The following is a 22,710-nucleotide window of genomic DNA, read 5'->3' on the forward strand; positions in this document are numbered from 1 at the left end:
AAGTGAATCTGGCTTCCCCCTTGATTTGGCTTGTCAGGAGGTCACAAAAGGGGATCATGTGACCTTGGGACACAGCAATGGTCATAAGTAGGAACCAATTGCCAAGCGTCTGAATTTTGATCACATGACCATGGGGATGCTACAGAGGTCGTAAGTATGAAAAACAATCACAAGTCCTTTTTTTTTTCAGCGTCCTTGTAACTTTGGACAGCCACTAAATGAACTGTTGTAAGTCAGGGACCGCCTGCACTTCAGCTTGTCGTAACTAAGTCCTCCATTTCTCCATGAATATTGTCAGGCCTTGTTTCCGTTATTCGCTGGCGTTTTTTCGAAGACCATCTTAAAAAATAGTTTTATTCAGGGGTCAGTAGACAAACCGGTTTTAAAATGCCCACAATCTTTCCGTCTGCGCAGATGCCAGGTGAAAAATTTCAAAGGTGGAACGATTTTTTGCTTGAAGGTGTTCTAAGTCTTGGCTCAGATTTAAGGAAGCAAAACACACACACACACAAAAAAAATCAGCTTCCCCCCCCCCCCCCCGTCCTCCAGTGGAGAACTCTAGATGGAGAATCTTATTTGATCCCTCCGTACCAAAAGTTCACATTTTTTGGAGTATTTATTGCTCTGATGTAGCTGCTCTGAGCATAGAAGCCTCCCCCCCCAGCATGCTCTGCTTCGTGGGGTGTAAAAATGCTTTTATTCTTTTAAGAGAGAAGAGAAAAGAAAAAACGTGGAGTGAAACTGGAAACCCCTTAACGGACTTTTTGCATGGAACAGGGGGAGGAAAAAAAATGATTTATGGTTTTGATGATTAAGCAGGGTGGATTAATGCCTGTGGAAAGAAAGAAAGAAAGAAGAGTTATACCACCGACCGAGTGAGAGGCAAATCCATAATTGTCGTAAAGAAGATTGCCAACTCATTGAACAGGCAGTCCTCGACTTGCAACCGCAACGGAAGCCCAGAATTTCTGTTGCTAAAGCGAGACAGTTGTTGAATGGGTTTTTGCCCCACTTTAGGACCTTTTTCGCCACCATCGTTAAGTGAACCATCCCAGTTGTGATGTAACGCAGCTGTGAAGTGAATCTGGCTTTCCCCATTGAAGGTCCCAAAAGGGGATTGATCACACTGCGACCGTCATAAATGTGAGTCAGCTGCCTCTACATTTTGACTAGGGGTGCAACAGTTATAAGTGTGAAAAACGGTCGTAACTTTGAATGGTCTGTTGTAACTTGAAGAGGACTCCCTCTTCTTTTGTTTTTTGTTTTTTTAAATTTTTCTTTCACTTTTTTTTCTTGCCTTTTGAAGTCTTCTGTTTTCTTTTGTACTTTTTCTTTACCTTGTTTGTTTGTTTTTTTTAATCTTCCTAAAGGAACTTTTCATAAAAATAACTTGGGAAGGAAATAAAAATGTGTGTGTGTGTGTGTGTGTGTGTGTGTGTGTGTGTGTAGATATATATAGGTCTTTGATCAGAAAACAAATTAGATAGATAGATAGATAGATATGTGTGTATAGATAGATAGGTAGATAGATAGATATAGATATAGATATAGATATATAGATATAGATATAAAGAGGGGACACGGTGGCTCAGGGGCTAGGACGTTGAGCTTGTCGATCGAAAGGTTGGCAGCTCAGCGGTTCGAATCCCTAGTGCTGCCGTGTAACGGGGTGAGCTCCCGTGACTTGTTCCAGTTTCTGCCAACCTAGCAGTTCGAAAGCACTTAAAAAAATGCAAGTAGAAAAATAGGGACCACCTTTGGTGGGAAGGTAACAGTGTTCCGTGCGCCTTTGGTGTTGAGTCATGCCGGCCACATGACCACGGAGACGTCTTCGGACAGTGCTGGCTCTTCGGTTTTGAAACGGAGATAAGCACCGCCCCCTAGAGTCGGCAACGACTAGCACATATGTGCGAGGGAAACCTTTACCTTTATAGATATAAAAAGGAACCTTCAACCGAAAATTGCCACAGAAATCCTTTTATCTTCCTGGTCAAACAAATGCAGCCCACTTAAATAGGCATTTCCTGCAGAGCTGATTAATCAGCCGTCTCTTGGGTTCAAATGCGATATTTTCTAACACTGCTTCATCCCCAGCTGGTGTGAAGCTGCTATTGAGAGAGAAATAAACTGTTTGGTCGCTTGTACAGAAAGAGAGAGAGAGAGAGAGAGAACGAACACACAGGCCTTTTCTCCTTGCTGTTTATAAAGGAAAAAAAAAGAAGGGGAAAAAAACCCAACCAGAATTAAAGTTATAATTACATAATTAACTTGCTGCTACTCTGGATTAGAACAGGATCCTCTGACCAGGTATGAGCTCAGTGATGGGGGACGGACGGACTTCAATCCCATTGTTAACTTCAGGGTTTTAGTAGGCCATTTTCGCTGTTAAAAATTCATTGTTTTTGTAAAAATTAATGGATGTCGGTTGGGCAGTTTCAAAGCTGGTTATCTGTGGGAACTATACGTTAAAGCAGAGGTCTCCTAAGACTTTGCTGGTTGAGGAATTCTGGGAGTTGAAGTCCACAAGTCTTAGAGTTGCCAAGGTTGGAGACCCCCTGCATTAAAGGGTTTTTCCCCCCTCTTTCCTGCAAGTGTGTACAGGAGCGATAAATAGGAAACAACCTCTAATCCCAAAATACATGTCTGTGTACGAGCATAACTGACCCTAAATGTCTAGTGGAGAGTCTCCATCGTCTGGGTTACGGCTGTCCCAAAGGGGCTTTTTCAGGAGGCAACTGGACTTTCTGGTTTTTCTTGGAAGATGTTTCGCTTCTCATCCAGGAAGGTTCTTCAGCTCTGAACTGGATGGTGGCGGTGGAGTTGAAGAAGCTTCTTGGATGAGAAGGGAAACATCTTCCAAGAAAAGCCAGAAAGTCCAGTTGCCTCTTGGGGGGAAAAAAAACGGACCCTAAAATTTAGGGACAGCGGACCCTAAAATTTCTCTTTTTTTGCTAAGCAAGACAGTTGTTAAGTGAGTTTTTGCCCCATTTCACGACCTGCCTTGCCACCGTTGCTAAGTGAATCGCTGTGCTTGTTAAGTGAGAATGCGGTCGTTAAGTGAATCTGCCTTCCTCGTTGAGTCTGCTTGTCGGAAGCTGAACTCATGACCCCGGAACTTTGCGGCCGTCATAAATAAGAATTGGTCGCCAAACATCTGAATTTTGATCACGTGACCAGGAGGTTGCTGCAGCGGTCACAAGTGTGAATAACGGTTAAATAAATCACTTTGCTCAATGCGGTTGTACCTTCAGTCACTAAACGAGTAAGTTGTGGACTATCTACGCACATAAAAAAAAAAATCATCTAATTGGCTGCAAGCCAAATTTTTTTTTAAAAAAGTTCTTACTCCATCCGACTGCAGATCAAAGCAAAATTAAGTGGAACGAAATCCTATTGTGTTCTTTATTGATTTTTTTTTCTCCGTTTGATATTTCAATTCAGCCGCTTGTTTTTTTAAAAAAGCAGGAAGCAGAAAAATGTGACGTTCTCGTTGCAAGGTGGTTTTTTTAAAAATTATTATTATTCTTCATTTAATTTTGTCTCCCAAGTGAAAGCTGCTAAATCCGATCCACATTGTGGTAGGTTTTCAGTTGATCCTTATCAGGATATATCTTACCAGCAACTGATTCAGGATTGTGAGTTCAATTTATATTTTTTTAAAATAATATCCTCTTCCCTCGCATGGCGGAAACTGGAGCAGTTGTGGTGGGGTTAAGCCACGTTGCGTTGACATTCCCTGTGCGTTGTGCCTGCTACAAGGGATATATCACTGTAACGTAATAAAACTATGGAAATCTCTGACCTCTAGTGTGGAACGTTGCACGAAAGACAGACGAAGGAGGAAGAATGTTTTGCCTCGTCGTAAAAAAAACAAGCTGGTTTCGCTTTGTGGCCCGGCTTGTCCTAAACCAGAGCTCAGGAGGAAGGGCGATGAGCCGATGTGTTCATCGTACAGGAAGTCCTCGACTTAACGACCACAAATTTCTGGCTGTTAAGCGAGGCATTTGTTGAGCTTTGTCCCATTTTGCGACCTTCACTTGTTAAGTGTGTCACTGCAGCTGTACAGCGAGTAACCTGGTTATTAAGGGAATCCTTTGACTTTGCTGGTCAGAAGGTCGCCAAAGAGGATCACGTGACCCCAGGGACGCTGCTCCTGCCATAAATACGAGTCAGTTGCCAAGATTCCGAATTTTGATCATGCACGGGGATGCGGCGACGGTCATAAGTATGAAAAACGGTCCAAGGTCACTTTTTTTAGTGCCGTTGTAACTTTGAACAGTCACTAAGCAAACTGTTGTAAGTTGAGGACTAGCTATATTTGTACATGCCCAAAGTTTGGAAGGCTACTTTCTGTAAAAAGACTAAAATTTTCTGCGTAGTGAAATTCTACGGTCGGCAAGGCAAAATAGATGACATCCTCACATCCCAGACATAAATTGTTTCAACTCCTACCCTCAAAACGACACTACAGAGCACTGCACACCAGAACTACTAGACACAAGGACAGTTTCTTCCTGAATGCCATCACTCTGCTAAACAAATAATTCCCACAACACTGTCAAACTATTCACTAAATCTGAACTATAATTAATCTTCTCATCGTTCCCATCATCAATCTCCTTCCACTTATGACTGTATGACTGTAACCTTGTTGCTGGTATCCTTACGATTTATATTGATATTGATTGTTTCCTGATTGCTTATTTGTACCCTATGACTATCATTAAGTGTTGCACCTTATGATTCTTGATGAATGTATCTTGTCTTTTTATGTACACCGAGAGCATATGCACCAAAGACAAATTCCTTGTGTGTCCAATCACACTTGGCCAATAAAAAACTCCTGTTCTATTCTATTCTATTCTATTCTATTCTATTCTATTCTATTCTATTCTATTCTATTCTATTCTATAAGTGGGCATCCTTTATTCCTAACAATTTTGTTGCAACTCCACTCTCTAAAATTTGCTGTTAGGAATGAGGTTTTCCTGTCCTGCATCAGTGGAAAGCTTTAAAGTTGGAAACTTCCATCTTTATTTATTTATTTACATTTCTTGAGTCCATATACCGAGCCTGCCCTTTGACTTCAAGGAATTGACATACCACGATGGCCATTTATTTTGTGTACGGCTGGGGGAGTGATGATGCCAGAAATTGCATTTTTAAGATGACAAATTGTAGAAGGAAAGACTCTTTGTGTGCATATGGATTTGACCTTTGGAGTCAGCGGGGGGGAAATATATCAAAACGGTTCTGATGCTTGTTTCTCAACACAAATATATCATTTTCCCCCTTCCTTTTTCAGATGATCATGGGAACAGCAACGGAAGTCATGTAAAAATCTTTTTACCGAAAAAGCTCCTTGAATGTCTACCAAAATGTTCCAGTTTACCAAAAGAGAGACACCGTTGGAACACAAATGAGGTAGCTAGAGAAATTTTTTGTGTGATTTCATTGGCTGATGTGTTGAAACTGTAGACTTATTGGAGTCAAAATCACGATCAGAAATGTTCAACCGCCCTCGGTCGCTGCTGATTTTGCAAATTTGGTCCCTTAGACAATAGGAAATGATTTACTGTGAATTTTAAAAGAGACAGAACATAGCATCTCCATCCTTACATTGGTTGGTATAGCTAGCATTTTATTTCTTTTGCAGGTGCAGCTAAAATCTGTATATTGGATGTTTGTACATGTCAGAAATAGCTTTGGTGCAGCCTTACCTCAAGTATCAATTTGATAAGAGCCCGATTGTGCCCAAACTTCCAAAAACCATGGTAATTGCTGGCTCTAATGCTTAATAATCTTTTATTTAAGAATGTTTTTTAATAGCGCATCTCTTAAGTATGGAGAGTGGCCTTCCCGATCTAGGTATCTTTGGTCTAGGTGACTTTCCTTGAATCTCAGTCAGTGTGACTCACCTAAACAATGATGCGAAAACTTTGCCAATAAATGCAGGTATCTTATTTTAAAAAGTAAATTTCCTGGGTGAGGAATGGATATTCTTGGGTGTGTGTGTGAATAGAGTGAATGAAAGAGAATGCATTAACAAACATGAGCGCAACTGGTTTCCTTGAATTTGTGCCCCGCGTATTCATTTTTATTCATTTTTTTTTAGAGAAGCAGCTTTGGAAATGATTGTAGTTAGACCGCCTGCTGCTTGGCTGACTTTGTCTTCTGGACAGACTTTCCAGCAGCAATCTTAGATTTCCTAAGAATCCGTTATTTTTGAAAGGTCATAAACTGACATGACTAAGCGCCTTGCCGAAGACAAAAATCCTCGATCAATCTGTTTGCAAAATGTGCTTTATTGTGTTCAGTTGTTCGCAACGAAAAGGAGAGAGAGGCTGCATCCTCCATTTATTTCGGGAGAAGCTCATGCAGTGGTGGTTGAAGGCAAAGCTCATCTTTGCACAAATTGGATCCATCCACTGTTGTTTATAGTAACAACTACATCCCGAGATGGTGGGGTGTGTGTGAAATTGCAAGTTGTATTAAGCCTTGGTTCCCCCCTCCCCAGGAGCAATGAGAGAGCCGCAAGCCCTTGTTTTGGGGCTTCCTCAAATCGCTTAGCCCATTATTTTCACCGTTTTTAAGGTTGTGGCAGGACCCCCTCTGAGAGATTAAAGGTAAAGATTTCCAAATTGTGCAGACGTGTCTGGCTCTCTGGATTTGGTTTGGTCTACATTCCTAGGAAAGGGGAACGGTGGCGCCGTGGCGTCACCAGGAATGGTTCTCGGGTATGAATGCGCCATGATTCACGCGCTAGGAGAGAGAAGCTCACGAGCCTCCCATAAACCTGTAAAAAAAAAAAAGGTATTTGGGTTCAACAAACAGCATCTCCTACCTGGAATAGTAGCACAACGTGTCTTGGTTTTGCTGTTGTCACTTTGTGTAAGTGCGAGCAGGGTCTCTTGTTTGGAATCGGGGAACCTAGGGCGGGTTTTATTAATTTTGCGCCTTGTGAGGTACATTTATCCATCTCCAAAAGTGGCCAGAAACCGCTGTAGCAGGCTATCTGGGATCAGAATCATTTTCTTCACCTGTTGTCATTCTGAATGGCACGGAGTTTGTCACTTCATCGGGAGAAAAACGTCACCCAGGAATTGGCAATTCATGCAAAATGGAGGCCACCACCCAGGCCCTTGTGGCTGCACCTATTTTGCAAGCTGTACGCTGATTTTTCTCATGGATTTTGCTGATCGTTATACTGGTTTCTGTGTTCCGTGCAGGATTCTGGCTTTAGAATATCATATATTGTAATTAAATTATATTTGACCTATACAGGATAAAGGCTCGGGATACCCAACCCCTTAAGTTGACCAATGGCCAGCCTCTCTCTCATAGGACCCCATCCCCAATAATACCAGCCTGCCCACCCACCCACCCCCACTTTAATCCCATTTGGGAAAGTGGTTAAAACATGCCACTTTTTTTTTTTTGGCAGACCTCTGTAGACCCATGTCTTCTTCCCTTCCCATCTAAAAAAGCAGCGGCACACTGGGTTTTTTTACTAGAAGTCCTGGGATGTTGATGGTTTTGTTGGTTTTGCTGATTTGATTGTGAACCACTGAGAGATGTGTAATCGTGGCAGCCCAGAAAATACGAAGACTATAAACGAAGACCATAGTTGGCTGAGGCAACTTTCCGTTAAATGGGTGGTGGAAATACACAACGGACTCAAATGGAACTTGTTTTAAGTCACGTGTGGTTCAAAATACCACAAGCCCTGGCCCTGTTGGCTTCAGAGCTGCTCGACCTGGTCCTACTGAAATAAACACACAGTTATCTTTGTAGCAGGCCAGGCAAATTGGTCCCTCTCCATTTGGCATCATGTTCCTGGTGCCAAAGGGAATCACTTTAAGTGCCAAAGGGAATCACTTGGATTTGATCTTGGGCGTTATTGCTTTGATTTTGCAAACCTGCAAAATGATGCCAAAGAAACGGCTCTCCTGAAGGAGCTGAGTGCAGGAGGTTCCCAGAATCCTTTCAACAGCGGTTCTCTTGTGCGGAAACTAAGTCTTTCCAGATATTCCTAAATTGGCAGGAATGGAGATTACCCAGGGTTAATCACAGGCACTCCTCTGGTCTGTTGCGAAGTTGAGAGCCGGATAACGGGATGTACTACAGTGATCTCTCATCTTCCCAAAGCATCAAAGGCCCCCCAGACTTTTGAGAGATGTGTAAGAGCAGCTAGTTATGCACATCCTGAGCTCAGTAGTACAAGCGACACCTCCGGTTTAGGCTCCCTTTGTTCACGTTGGAACACACAAGCTGATTTGTACTGCAGATAAAGCAAACTTCCTACTATTTATTTATGTAAACACACTGTAGACAGTAGTGGGTTCCACTTACCTTCGCTACCGGTTCGGAACCGTGAGTGCAGGCCTGTGGCACTTCTGCACATGCGCAGAGCATCCATGATGACATCCGGGTGGGTGGGTGAAGCTTCCCACCATCGCTACTACCAATTTGCCCAAACTGGGGCAAACCAGTAGAAACCCAGCACTGACTGTAGAAAGATAGATAGATAGATGATAGATAGATAGATAGAGATAGATACCATAGATGGATGGATGGATAGGGTAGGATAGGATAGATAGGAGGGAGGGAGGGAGAGATTGAAAGACAGATGGATGATGGATGGATGAAGAGATAGAGATACATATACATGTACTCGGTGTGTATGTGTACACACACACAGTGCATCAGAAAGTATTCAGACCCCCTCACTGTTATTCAGAAGGGTCTGACTACTGATGCCAATGTGATATTTCAGTTTTTTCTCTCTTTAATAAATTTGCAGACATTTCTAAACTTCTGTTTTCACTTTGTCATTATGGAGTAACGAGTGTAGATTAACAAGGGGAAAAAAATGAATTTCAAGAACTGTAGAATCAGGCTGCACCATAACAAAATTGACAAAAGTGATGGGGGTCTGAATACTTTCTGAAAGCACTTTGTTTATGTGTGTACACACACACACACACACACACACACACACACACACACACACAGAGTATATATACTTTCTGAATGCACTGTGTGTGTGTGTATTCCTCCACTTATAACCATTTGTTTAGTGATCGTTCAACAGCACTGAGAAAAGTGAATTAGGGCCGTTTTTCACTCTTACGACCATTGCAGCATCCCCATTCCCCATGGTCACGTGATCCAATGTCCGATGCTTGGCAACAAACTCATAGTTACGACGGTTGCAGTGCCCCTGGAGCCACGTGATCCCCTTTTGCGACCTCCTGACAGGCAGAATCAAGGGGGATTTAACAACTGCGTTACTCACTTAATGACCACAGTCATTCCCTTAACGGCGGCGAGAAAGGTTGTAATATAGGGCGAAACTCACCTCACCACTGTCTCGGCTTAGCGACAGAAATTTTGGGCTCAGTTGTGGTCATAAGTCGAGAGGCTACTTGTATACGTCGCTCTTAAATAGTCTAAATAATCCTGTTTTCCCTGACCAAAAATCCTGCTTGCCTGCTTTGTGCAGCTAATCCTGCATTCAAACTGCCTGGAATCTGGGTCCCTGGGTGAAGTTTGGATCCGTGGCAATCCCCCCTGATCCCCCCGAGGTCTTCATGGGTCCGGCATCTCAGTGCCAGCTGACTCTCCAGGGACACCGTTCTGCCTTATAAGCAGCTGCATAACAGGCAGAGCTGCTAAGATGCTGATGATGGAAAGGCCCAGAGCCCCAAAGGAACTCAGCAGAAAAATACTGTAGCAGCAGCAAGAATCTCAATTAAAAGCTAATATTTGCCCTTTCTTGTATGGGCGAACTCTTGTCAGCTAGCTTGTCACCGTAATTTTATCTGTGGCAGCCGCCTCAATATAAGGAAGGTGGGAACACCGGGTGACTTTGTCTAAATTAGCCTGGCCGTGTAGTCATTGTCCTTACGTCCTGTTAAGTCCGTCTGCTCCCTAATGAGCAAAAAATAAAGTTAGAAATAAATAAATTTTAAAAAAAGATTGGGCAGAGAAACACCACATCATTCTTGTCCGATCACATATAATAAGGCCATTTTACTGAAATCGCCAGGGTGTGTGTGTGTGTGTGTGGGGGGGAAACCTGAAGGCCCTGGTTGTGTCCCGCTGGTTTTGTGGCATACAAATTCCAGGTGTGGCAGACTTCATGGTCAGACTGGGTGGGTTTCATGGCAGCAGATATAAATCAACCACGTTGAAAGTTGAAATGGTTTCTTCTTTGATCCAGTCTTTTGAAGTTGGCTTTAAAAAAAAAAATCAGTGCGCTGACATTTTTTAATAGTTCAAACTTTTTCAAAGCACAGGAAAAAGCATTTTTTAAAAATTTATTACAAGTAGTTCCCGACTTTAGCAACCATTCAAAGTTAACAACAGAGGAGAAAAATCACAAATTGGGGCAAGAAGGAAAGAAAAAAATAAACGGTCTTAAAACGGGCAGCAAGAGGTCATTTTAAAGACCGTTGCTCTGGTCTGAGAGCTCCAGAGGATGGAGATTTGACAGAGGACAAAAAGTTGAAATTTAGAAGTCTTATTTAGAAAGAGTGCAGAGAAGGGCAACAAAGAGGATTAGGGGATTGGTGAAGAACAGTTGCCTAGTTTCATGAAAACAAGAACTGGGGGGGACATAATATCAGCTTTCCAAAACTTGAGGGGCTGCCCCAAAGAAGAGGAGGGGGTCAAGCTATTCTTCGAAGCACCAGAAGGCAGGACAAGAAGCAACGGATGGAAAACTCATCAAGGAGAGAAGCAGCCTGGAATTTCTTAAGAGTGAGGACAATTAACCAGTGGAACAACTTGCCACCAGAAATTGTGGGTGCTCCATTACTGGAGTTTTTAAAGAAGAGATTGGACAACCATTTGACCGGAATGATATAGGGCCGTGATGGCGAACCTATGGCACGCGGGCCGGAAGTGGCGCATAGAGCCATTTCTCCGGGTATGTGAGCCATCGTCTGTTGCTCTTCCGAGATTCGGAAGATCTTCACGTGTGCGGGAGTGCTGGAAACAGGAAGAACAGCCACATGTGTGCACGGGGAAGATGATCTCCCGATCTTCATGTGCGCATGCGTGCCAGAAAACCACGTGGCTGGGGCTCATGCGCGTGCTGGAAATCAGAAGATCATCTTCCCGGCATGCGCCTGCGCACTGGGTGGCTGTTCTTTGGGTTTCTGGCACGCGCACATTTCCATTTGGGCAGTCAGTGCCAAAAAGGTTCGCCAACACTGATATAAGGTCTCCTGCTTGAGCAGGGGGTTGGACTAGAAGACCTCCAAGGTCCCTTCCATGTTGGCCTCGCCATCAATTCGTTGTTGGAGCTAATGGTTAGTAAAGGATAGGGAAGACAGCTAGAGAAAGCTGGTTAAAAGAGATAAGAATGGCAGTTGGTGGCAGAAAGTTTGCACGTTAAAAGCACAAAGTGAAGAGGTTGACGGACGCAGGTCAGTCAGGTCACAAACCCAACGATCTGGTGATGGCACCAAAGATGGCAGGGAAGCAGAATCTGAATTTTTGGTGAGGAATCAGTGTGGCAGTCGTGCAGTGAATGCCATGCCTAGCGACGGGGGTGGGTGGGTAACAAGGACGTCCAAAACATTGGAAGGAGCTCCCTGTAATTCAAAGATAAAAAGAAAGAAGGCGAGGATAGAATTGGAAAGCAGCTGGATTAGAGAGAGGGGATTATCGCCATGAAGGTGGTGTCAAACATCGAGCCCAAAAACCTCTGATCTGAACGCTTCGTTGCCTTTGCTGCTTCCAAAACGCTTTTTTAAAAAAATAAAATAAAAAAACGGCAAAGGTGGCAGGAAATTCTGGGCTCCCCTTGCGAATGCTTGCATGACCCCAGCTTAAAGCTTTTATGGATTTTTCTGACACAGCAGCTAGCTGGCTGTGTCCTTGTCATGACCACGGACACGGAGGTCTCCCCCCCTCCCTCTCCTCCTTTCTCTCTCTCTCTCCTTAAATGCTGCTGAGTAATAGGGAGTTATTTTCACACCTTGCTGAATGAAATCCCCCTTCTCCAGATCCCATGCGCTGTCCTTCCGCTTCTGCAGAATTGGCTGTCCTGTATTTCGGCCAATTTTTATACCTGGGCTATAAAATTTAGATGGTGCAGAAGGTGAAGTCAGTGTTGCCCCAGGCATAATCTGCCGAATTGCTAAATTTATAGGGAATTGCAGGCAAACTGGTAGGACTTTAGAGCAGTGGAACCGAGCTGGGCAGACCGCAGGGAGTCCTCGACTTACGACCCCAACGGGATGATGCCACCACCATAAATATGAGTCCGTTGCCAAGTGTCAGAATTTTGATCATGTGACCACGGGGATGCTGTGACGGTCGTAAGTGTGGAAAAAAACGGTCCCAAGTCACTTTTTTCAGTGCTGTTGTAACTTCGGACCGTCACTAAATGAACTGTTGCAAGTCAAGGGCTAGCTGTATTTCTTGAAGAGAAAAATTGTGTTCATTTATTAGAAGACAAATAATTGTTCACTCGGTTTTATACTTCCTTCAGCCCTGAAGTATAACTCTGAAGTAAGCGGAGTTGATGGTATTATTTTAAGCCATTGGCGAGTATATGAGTATTATGATCTGGGCCAGGAAAATGAGTCACGTGCATTTGTACAGATCTTTCAATGTGTGCTTTTAATTTTTATTTTTTTCAAACCTGTTCAGCGAATTAATATTGTTGGGATTACTATTGTAGTTCCTCATCGTAGGACTTTGCAATTGTTAGAATTGCCTAACAATGTAGTCGATGAATATTTCAAGGGGCTTTGGAAATACGATGGAGGAGGTTGGTTTAGCTGCATTTTAGGGGGAAACGTTTTCGTGACCTTGGTCCTATAAGTATCACTGTAGCAGTCTAGGACAGGCCTTGGTTTTCCGGTCAAGACAGTGGGCCAACCAAATTGAGAACAAGTCTTTTCCAGTTTAAGGAAAAGATGTGGGACAGCTTCCCTCCAGATGTTGTGGGTGCTTCATCACTGGAGGCTTTTAAGAAGAGACTGGGCAGCCACTTGCCTGAAACGGTCTAGGGCAGTGATGGCTAAACTTTTTGCCATCGCGTGCCAGGAGTGCGGGGGGGGGGAGGGGGGGTCACGTGCATGCAAGCCCACACCCATAATTCTCTGCGCCCTGCCCCCATGCATGCACGCATAACCCCACCACCCGGAAGACCCCCCCACCCCCGGTTCTGGCACACAATGGCATGGTGGGCCTGGTAGGCCTGTTTTTCTCTCTCTCCAGGCTCCAGAGCCTTTCTTGGAGCCTGGGGAGGGCAAAAATGACCTTCCCCGCCCCCCTGGAGGCCCTTCGGAGGCCGGAAACATCCCAGTGGGACAGGCAGTCGGCAAATGGGCTATTTCTGGCCTCCAGAGGGCCTCTGGGTGTGTGTGGAGAAGGCCATTTTCACCTTCCCCAGCCTCCTAGAAAGCCTCTAGAGCCTAGGGAGGGAAAAAATGGCCTTCCTCACCCCCCCCCACCCTCCTGGAGGCCCTCTGGAGGCAGCAAACAGCCTGTTTCCCTATTTCTGGTGGACCAGAAGGCCCAAAAGTCATCCGGCTAGTGTGCGCATGCGTGCCGGAACTGAGCTTGCATGCCCACCGATATGGCTACGCGTGCCACAGGTTTGCCATCACAGGTCTACGGTCTCCTACTTGAACAAGGGGTTGGACTAGAAGACCTCCAAGGTCCCTTCCAGCTCTATTCTGATGGATTGCTATCACAAAATGAGTGTCGGATTCTCAGAAGCTCTTCCCAAAACCCCAATTTAATAGCCATTGTGCTCAAATCCAAGCATAGTCTGGCTTACAGAAATGGGCAAAGTGCTATTCCAAGTGCGGGCTCTTCTTACCCCGTGGGGCTAAATAAATCTCCCAATTTAATGTGTGAGGTTCTCATCATCTGCTCGTTTTGGGGGGAAAAAAAACTGGAAGGCCAATTTAGAGTTGCCAGTGGCAGCCTTTCCAGAGTGAGAGATGATTAAATTTAGTGCAGTTACTTAAACAGGAAAACTGCAGTTGCTTTAACCAGGACGCTCCTCGAGAAGCAGGATTCTTCTTCCCACCCCAAAGCGTGTAAATTAAAAAAAAAAACCCACACAATTTACATCCATCTGATTGCTTTTTGTCTGCTAAGTGTTCTTGGAGTTGAATTGAAGAATTTCAAGTTTCAAATTCAGAATAGAGCTGGAAGGGACCTTCTAGTCCAACCCTTTGTTCAAGCAGGAGGCGCTAGACCATTTCAGAAAAGTCTCTTCTTGAAAACCTCCCGTGATGGAGCACCCACAAGTTCCGGTGGCAAGCCGTTCCACTGGTTAATTGATCTGTGATTAAAGAATAACAGAGTTGGAAGGGACCTTGGAGGTCTTCTAGTCCAACCCCCTGCTCAGGCAGGCGACCCTAGACCAGGGGTCTGCAAACTTGGCTCTTTTAAGACTTTTGGTCTTCAACTCCCAGAGTTCCTCAGCCAGCTTTGCTGGCTGAGGAACTCTGGGAGTTGAAGTCCCCAAGTCTTAAAAGAGCCAAGTTTGCAGACCCCTGCCCTAGACCATTTCAATCAATCAATCAGAATAGAGCTGGAAGGGACTCCCTGCTCAAGCGAGACACCCTAAATTTCAGACCAGGGGCTGTTTATATTACTGCATTTTTCGGACTATAAGATGCACTGGAGTATAAGACGCACCTTAGTTTTTGGGGAGGAAAATTTAAAAAAAAGCTGATTGGTCGGTGGATCAGCCCCCCAGAACACCCCCAATCAGCTGTTTCCAGAGGTGAATTTTAGCAACAGGTTCCTTGATTGTGAGCTCTGTGCCTTGCTTTTTTTTCAGGTTTCAGAGGCTGATTTTTCTGCCATTTTGGAGGCTTTTTTCCTGAAGCTCTGTTTCAGAGGCTTTTTTCTGTAGCTCCCTTTCAGTTTCAGAAGCTGAAATCTCTGGGTTTTTTTCAGCCTCTGAAACCTCCATTTGAGAGGCTAGGTGGGGCTACATTCAGAGTATAAGATGCACCCAGATTGTCACCCTTTTTTGCGGGGGGGAAAGGTACGTCTTATACTCCAAAAAATATAGTAATTATACAGATAGTCCTTGGTTAATTTGAACCTAAAATTTCCATTGCTAAGCAAAACAGTTAAGTGAGTTTTGGCCCATTTTACAGTCTCTCTTTTTTTTTTGCCCCAGTTCTTAAGCAAATCACTGCACTTGTTCAGTGATTAACACGGTCGCAAAGCAAATCTTTTTTGGACCCTCTGAGCAATGGTTGCAAGTCGTTCCTCCGCCCCCCCCGCTGTTGTGAACCTGGAGCCGTTTTTAAGTGAACGGTTGTAAATTGAGGATTACCTGTGTTTCTTCTTGGATGGGCTTCCAGAAAAAAAAAAGCTTAAAATAATTGGGTTGTTAGGCCTTTCTGTGCACAACTAAATCTGTTTCCCTGAAAATAGGACCCAACCGGAAAATAAATCCTAGCGTGATTTTTCAGGATGCTCGTAATATAAGCCCTTCCCCCAAAATAAGCCCCAGTTAAGATCGTCAGGCCATATTCCCCCCAAAATAAGACCTAACCAGAAAATAAACCCTAATGCCTCTTTTGGAGCAAAAATTAATATAAGACCCGGTCTTATTTTGGGGGAAACATGATAAAATGTGAATAAAAGAGACAAGACTATAAGTTGGAGAACCCTGTCCGTTTGTGCCTCTCTGAGACCCCGGTTCAGTGATGTGAATTCACGCAACGTCCTTGATTTAATGCTTAGTACAGGATTCGTCGCTATACAGGTAGTCCTTGACTTACAACTCGTCGTGGAGTGACTCTTCGTAAACTGCCGAAATTGTCATAAGTTCCATTTTTCAGTGCCGTAACTTCGGTGACTAAATGAACGGTTGTTAAGTCAAGGACTAGCTATATTCTGTGTTTCCGGTCTAGATCTGTTTTATTCTGGCTGGTCCTTGACTTACCGCCATTCATTTAGTGACTGTTCGAAGTGGTGCAGCCTCACACATTGCGGTCTCTGGAACGGTCGTCCCGTTTCTAAGGATTGCCGGATGTTTCAACTTTTTAATATAACTCACCTCTGTAACATGGGTCAACCTGGCTGTTTCAGGAGCGTGAAGATCTCTCTGGAGAGACTCCTTTTAGCAGGTATCTGTAAACAGGTATATAAATATATATATGTGTGTTTTCATCTCTTGGCAGGAACCACTTACTTTCTGCTTTTTCCTTCCCTGCTGGCGGGTATATTTAGAATCATTGGCTTTTCTTTTCAGAAATCAATTACCCACTCTCCTTTGATGGGGCTCTTTTCCTTTGTGCTGTTATCTCTCTCTCTCTCTCTCTCTCTCTCCCTCCCTCCCTCCCTCCCTCCCTCCCTCCCTCCTTCTCTCTCATCTGTCTCTCTCTCTCTCTCTCTCTCTCATTCTCATTCTGCCTCTCTCTCTCTTTCCATATCTTCTCTCTCTCTCTCTCCCCCTTCCTCCTTCGCTTCTTATGACGCCTTTGTTTCTCATGTGAAAAATGTCCCCCTTTGGAAGGCCATTAAGGAAGAGAGAAAAAGCAACTCGGGAACCGTCCTATTCCTTATTCCTGATCCACTTGATAAGTGAGCCAGTTTATCTCCAAAAGACCTTTTTTGGGGGGCTGGGGGAAGGGTAAAAATACCGGGTAAAAAGGATCAAGAACCTCTACTACGTTTTATTCTTTCTTTCTTTCTTTCTTTCTTTCTTTCTTTCTTTCTTTCTTTCTTTCTTTCTTTCTTTCTTTCTTTCTTTCTTTCTTTCTTTCTTTCTTTCTTTCAAACATCCTTAAATGCTGATTTTCACAGCAGAAACCTTTTAGATCGCAGGAGTAGTAATTGCTGGTTGTTGTTTTTTATTTCAGGATAAACATTTGGATAAAGCAGAGCTTTAACACTGCCTCTTTGCCAATTTGGGGTTTTGAATTTTTAATTTTTTCCCCCTCTTTCTGCTAGCATTTTTGGGAGATGCTTGCTAGAAGTAGGGGCAGTTGCAATTAATTTTCCAACCTGAGGAATTTTCTTCTTCTATGAATCGAGCATTCACGGTTCTGTGAGGTGGAAAATAATTGCTACGCTAGATGTAAAAGTATTATTTTTTCCCCCTCCATAGTAGGATAATTGTGAGACAAAAACTGGGGGACGGCGGGGCAGATGAGAGGAGATCTGGCGCTTTGCAAAAATTTTGGCCTAATAGAGGTAGTCCTCGACGTACGACTGTTTGTTTAGTGACTGCTCAAAGTTACAACGGCACTGAAAAAGTAACTTACGGCCGTTTTTCGCATTTGTGACCGTTGCAGCATCCCTGTTTGGTCACGTGATCAAAATTCAGACACTTGGCTCCTATTTATGACGGGGTCATGGGATTGATTCCCTTTTGCGACCTTGTGATGAGCAAACTCAATGGGGAAGCCAGATTTGCTTAACAACCATGTTACTGACTTAACAACCAAAGAGATTGACTTAATGGTGGCAAGGAAGGTGATAAAGTAGGAAAACTCTGGCTTAGCAACGGACATTTTGGGCTCAGTTGTGGTCATAAGTCAAGGACTGCCTGTATGTTGAGGGGTACAGTTCTGTGTTTGTACCATCTATGTCCGTTCAAAATAGAGAAGTTAAAGCAACAAAGCCAAGATCTAGGAATTTATGATGCCACAAGGAATCACTCGATAAAATGTGGGAAAATTAAAAGATTTTATGAACTTTTATAAATTAAGGTTTGGGGTTTTTTTCTTATGCCAGTAACATGGAAAGCTCACAATATAGAACAGGTAATCTTTGACTTAAACCATTTGTTTAGTGGCCATTCAAAGATTACAACAGCACTAAAAATGTATATAATTCTATGACTTACGACCAGCCTTTGCACTTACGACCACCTCAACATCTCCATGCTTCATGGAATCAAAATTTGGGCTCTTGGTAACTGGCAAATTGTTCTGACCCAGCTCCCCAGACATGACACACCCTCTGAAGTTAACTCAGTGATTCCATTTTTAGGAGCGCCAGCAAAATTTTTCTCTCTCACCACAGGCTAACAAATCTGTCCGTCCGGAAGATGAATAGTTTCTGCCACATCTATTCATCTCCGCCCCCTGCCTTTTATCCCCAGAGCTAGGGTGGGGCTTTGCTAGCAGCGGTGGCTCTTCCGTCCCAAGGACCAGCCCATAGATTTCCACTGCTCTCCTCTCCTCTGCCTTCTGCGCATCTGCGAATCAGGCACTGGACCCAGCTGTTCCTCCTCTTCCTCATCAGCCACCTCCAGACCTGGGGGCTGTTGACTGTCCATCTAAGGGCCGTCTCTCTGTGACAGCTCCATTCCCTCTTCCACCTCGGAGGTCTCCCACACCCACTCCTCCTCCTCCAATTCGGCCGTTGGAGGGGCCGGTGGCCGACAGGCCACAACACAAATATCTCCGCCGGTCGCAGCATCCTAGGGACGCTCTCTGTTCTCAGTCTTCGTTTGTAAAACCGGGCTGCGACTCACTTAACAACTTCCTTGCCTAGGGATGGAAAGTCTGTCCCAACCGTGATCATAAGTCAAGGACTACCTGTAGCGTCGTTAATGGCCGACGAAGGAATCCATGTGGGTTTGAGGCCGTTCCCTGTGTCTGCTGAGGAACCTGGCTCTCTTCCCCTGACGCTATTTATAGATTATCGCTGGATTATTCATATTCCATTTGTAAAAGCATCCTATAGAAAGGCAGCTTTCTTCGTTTTGAGCCAAGCCCAATTAATATACATCTTTGAAAGGGTCTCGTCTTCCAGTAGCCGCCCTCTTTCTTCAAATATTGATGAGCCGCCTCTTAAGGCATCAAGTGCCTCCTAAGGTGGCGCCTTCCACGAGCTGAGCTGCCATTTGCCTGTTGAAAGATGATTTCAGAAACAATATATTTATAAACAAACAGGACTGGAATCGTACAAAGGAACCAAAGCCGTAGTTTTTTAGGGTTGTTTTTTTTTTAAAAAAGCTTGCCGGCAGGCACAGAATAATTTAAAACCAGCAGAGCCAGAAGATGGTAAAAAAGAACATCGAAACAAGCAAAATCGATAGGATTACAGAACTTCTCTGGCCAAATCCAATCTGAAAAGTGGGCAAAGCAGAAGATTATAATACGGATCATAATGAACCTCAAAAGCTACAACTCAAACGCAGATGAATTTGTATTTTTCAACACACCGTTTTCTCCCCTCCTTTTTTCCCCCTGTAAATCTGAATATTCTGCATTTCTTCTGCATAACTTCAGGGTTCATTTGTTTTTGTACAGCATTCACCTTGTTCTTATAGCAAAGCTTGTTTAACTCTGATGTGACCAGGGTTCGTTCTTTCTTTCTTTCTTTCTTTCTTTCTTTCTTTCTTTCTTTCTTTCTTTCTTTCTTTCTTTCTTTCTTTCTTTCTTTCTTTCTTTCTTTCTGTTTTTTTAGCCAGCTTATCCCGGAGCCTGACCCTGGTTTGGGCTGAGAAGGCATGGCTTGCCCAAGGTTATACCGTTGACTTCCACACTTAAGGGAAGATTAGGTCTCCCCACTGCTAGTCCCAAGCCTTCACATCTACACCATGCCGGCGTTTTTGAATATTATACAATATAAGTATAGTGCTTGCGATTGTTCTGTTAAAAGTACAGCTGATCCTTGACTTAATAGCAGTTCATTTAGTGATCGTTTGCAGTTACGATGGCACTTATGACCATTGCAGCATCCCCATGGTCAAAATTCATATGCTTGGCAACTTGACTCATATTTATGACGGTCGCAGCGTCCCCGTGTGTGTGTCTGTGTGTGACATGATCCCCTTTGGCAACTTTCTGACCAGCAAAGCCACGGGGGGAGCCGGATTCACTGAACAACCGTGTCCTTAAGTGAACAGCCGCCATGATTCACTTAACGACAGTGGCAAGAGAAGTCCCAAAACAGGGCAAAGCTCCCTTGAGTGTCCCGCCTGGCAATTTCGGGCTCGATAATTGTGGTCGTAAGTCAAGCACTTACCTGTATATGTAAATGTATAAAATCGCATTAAAATTGTCGGATAAAAATACCATTTTGATACCTGGATATACGTCCTAGAAAAAGTAACCGAACCTCTCCCCTCCCGGAGTGGAAGTTTTTTTTCCTAAGGTACATCGAGGCACAGATTCCGCTTGAGCGAAGAACATAAAAGCCGTTTTACGGTGTGGCACAATTATTCCGAGAGGTAGGGGAGTCCGCTTAACTGGATTTGCTCACACGGGGAGTAGAACTCCATTTCTTTACGATGCTTTAATTTGGATTCTTGCAGCGATTGCGCCTCAATATCCTTTTTTTTAAAAAAAATTGACTCTGTGCTTCAGTGCTTCCCCGAGTTGATGCACACCGTTGTGTTAGGCCAGCTCTGACAGTCTTCAGCCCTCGTATAGTCCGGTGGCTGCTCTTAACGCTTCTCAGTGAGGCCACACCTGGAGTACGGCAGCTTAAGAAGATAAAATAACAAGAGTTGGAAGGGACCTCAGAGGTCTTCTAGTCCAACCCCCCGCCCCCTCTCAAGCAGGAAACCCAAACACCACTTCAGACAAATGGTTATCCAGCATCTGCTTAAAAATTTCCAGTGTTGGAGCATCCACAACTTCTGGAGGCAAGTTGTTCCACTGATTAATTGTCCTCAATGTCAGGAAATTTCTCCTTGGTTCTAAGTTGCTTCTCTCTTTGATTAATTTTTACCCATTGCTTCTTGTTCTACCCTCAGGTGCTTTGGAAAATAGCTTGACTCCATCTTCTTTGGGGCAGCCCCTGAGATATTGGAAGACTGCCATCATGTCTCTCCCAGTCCTTCTTTTCATAAGACTAGACCTACCCAGTTCCTGCAACCGTTCTTCATACGTTTTAGCCTCCTGTCCCCTAATCATCTTTGTTGCTCTTCTCTGCACTCTTTCTAGAGTCTCAACATCTTTTTTACATCGTGTATTATTTAATAGTGTATTAAAACTATTCCAAGTGTGGCCTTACCAAGGCCTCATAAAGTGCTATTAACACTTTATAACACTTTATGGTGTCTGGGGTTTGAAAAAGAGACCTTGGAAAGAGCATAGAGAAGAGCAACAAAGTGGATTAGGGAACGAGGTGAAAACACGGGAAGAATAATTGAGAGAACTAGGCCTGTCTTGTTTAATGAACAGAAGGACTAGGGGTGACATGATTGGCAGCCTTCCACTATCTGAGGGGCTGCCCCAAAGAGGAGGGAGTCAAACTATTCTCCAAAGCACCAGAAGGCCGGAGGAGAAGCAATGGATGGAAAGTTATCAAGGAGAGAAGCAACCTGGAATTAAGGTATAGGGTTTCTTGCTTGAGCTGGGGGTTGGACTAGAAGACCTCCCAGGTCCCTTCCATCTCTGTTATACTGTATTCTATTCTGGACAATACCTAATTGGTGAAAGATTGTTAGAGATCCAATCTAAATTATGGATAACTTTCCCGCCAGTGAGAACAATTAATCAATGGAATGGCTTCCCTCTAGAAGTTGTGGAGGTCTTCAGGAGGGCCTAGGGTCTCTTGTTTGGCCAGGGGGCTGGACTAGAAGACCCCTCAGGTGCCTTCCAACTCTTGTTGTTCTGTAATCCCAGATCAACTAATCAGTGGAATGGCTTGCCACTGGAAGTTGTGGGTGCTCCACCACGGGCGGTTTTAAGAAGGGATTGGACAGCCATTTGTCCAGAAGGGTGTAAGGTCTCCTGCCTGAGCGGAGGGTTGGACTAGAAGACCTCCAAGGTCCCTTCCAACTCTATTTTGATTGATTGATTGATTGATCTCATATTGCCGAAAGCGAGCCTTTTTATTTATTTATTTACTTGACATCTGTCTTGTACCCGTTGTTTCAGACTCTGTCCCAAGTGATCAAAAGATGACAGGTAAAACTAATGCAATAATAATAATAATAATAATAATAATAATAATAATAATAATAATAATAATAATAATAATAATAATAATAATAATATAGAAGTTAGGAATTGATGATTGTAAGGGTATAATTAAGTTGGGACGAATTTTTTTTAGCATATGTTTGTTTTATTTTTAACTATACCTTGTGCTCGTTCCGGGAAGTCCGGGGGTGTGTGTGTTGTGAAGGGAGGGGGGGGGAAAGGGGGAAAATTTTTTTCTGTAAAACTTTTTGAATAATAAAAAAAAAATAATGATAATATGTCGAGGTAAAAACAGCGGCTTGATGGGTTTAATTTTTTTGCCTTTAGAAATGGCACAGGTGAGGGGAACTTCAAGGTGTGGTTTTTTTCCACACGTGTCGACAAATATACAATTTGATGGGCCTCAGAAGTAGCCTTTCCAGGAGCATCAGTTGGTGAAACTAGATCTCTCTTGTCTGGATTATTGGACAAGGCTGGTTTTGTCCAAAAACTGGGGGGGGGGGATGTGAAAAACAATCTTGGTGGAAATGTATTGAGGGGGGTCAAATCTGATCCCTAAACCGTGTCCCAGCCTTGCTTTGAAACACAGCCCCAGAGGTGGTTTTAAAATGGCTTTTAATGGTGCTTTGAAACGACTTTTTTTCTGCCTTTGATTCCAACGGCATCTTTTGCCCGCAGGGTGTTTGATAAGTAATAAAATCTTCTTTTATTTTTGCCCTTTGGCCTAAAGACCCAACCAGGAGCTAGACACCTCTGGCTTTATGAGGACCTTAATTTATATTTTCAAGTACAGGTAGTCCTCGATTTAACAACGGTTCAT

At 43.8% G+C, this 22,710-nt stretch overlaps 1 protein-coding gene across 1 annotated transcript in view; it reads left to right on the forward strand.

Moving 5' to 3' along the window:
* Positions 1–22,710, forward strand: part of LOC131187201 (U1 small nuclear ribonucleoprotein 70 kDa-like) — a 44,580-nt gene that overhangs the window by 18,042 nt on the left and 3,828 nt on the right. Inside the window, exons 3-4 of the mRNA XM_058161440.1 lie at positions 5,306–5,424; positions 5,657–5,774. Of these exons, the coding sequence (XP_058017423.1) occupies positions 5,306–5,424; positions 5,657–5,737 (200 nt within the window). The 3' untranslated portion in view covers positions 5,738–5,774. The remainder of the gene's footprint in view (positions 1–5,305; positions 5,425–5,656; positions 5,775–22,710) is intronic.

Source organism: Ahaetulla prasina, chromosome 18, assembly GCF_028640845.1.
Source record: "Ahaetulla prasina isolate Xishuangbanna chromosome 18, ASM2864084v1, whole genome shotgun sequence".
NCBI classification, from domain to species: domain Eukaryota; kingdom Metazoa; phylum Chordata; class Lepidosauria; order Squamata; family Colubridae; genus Ahaetulla; species Ahaetulla prasina.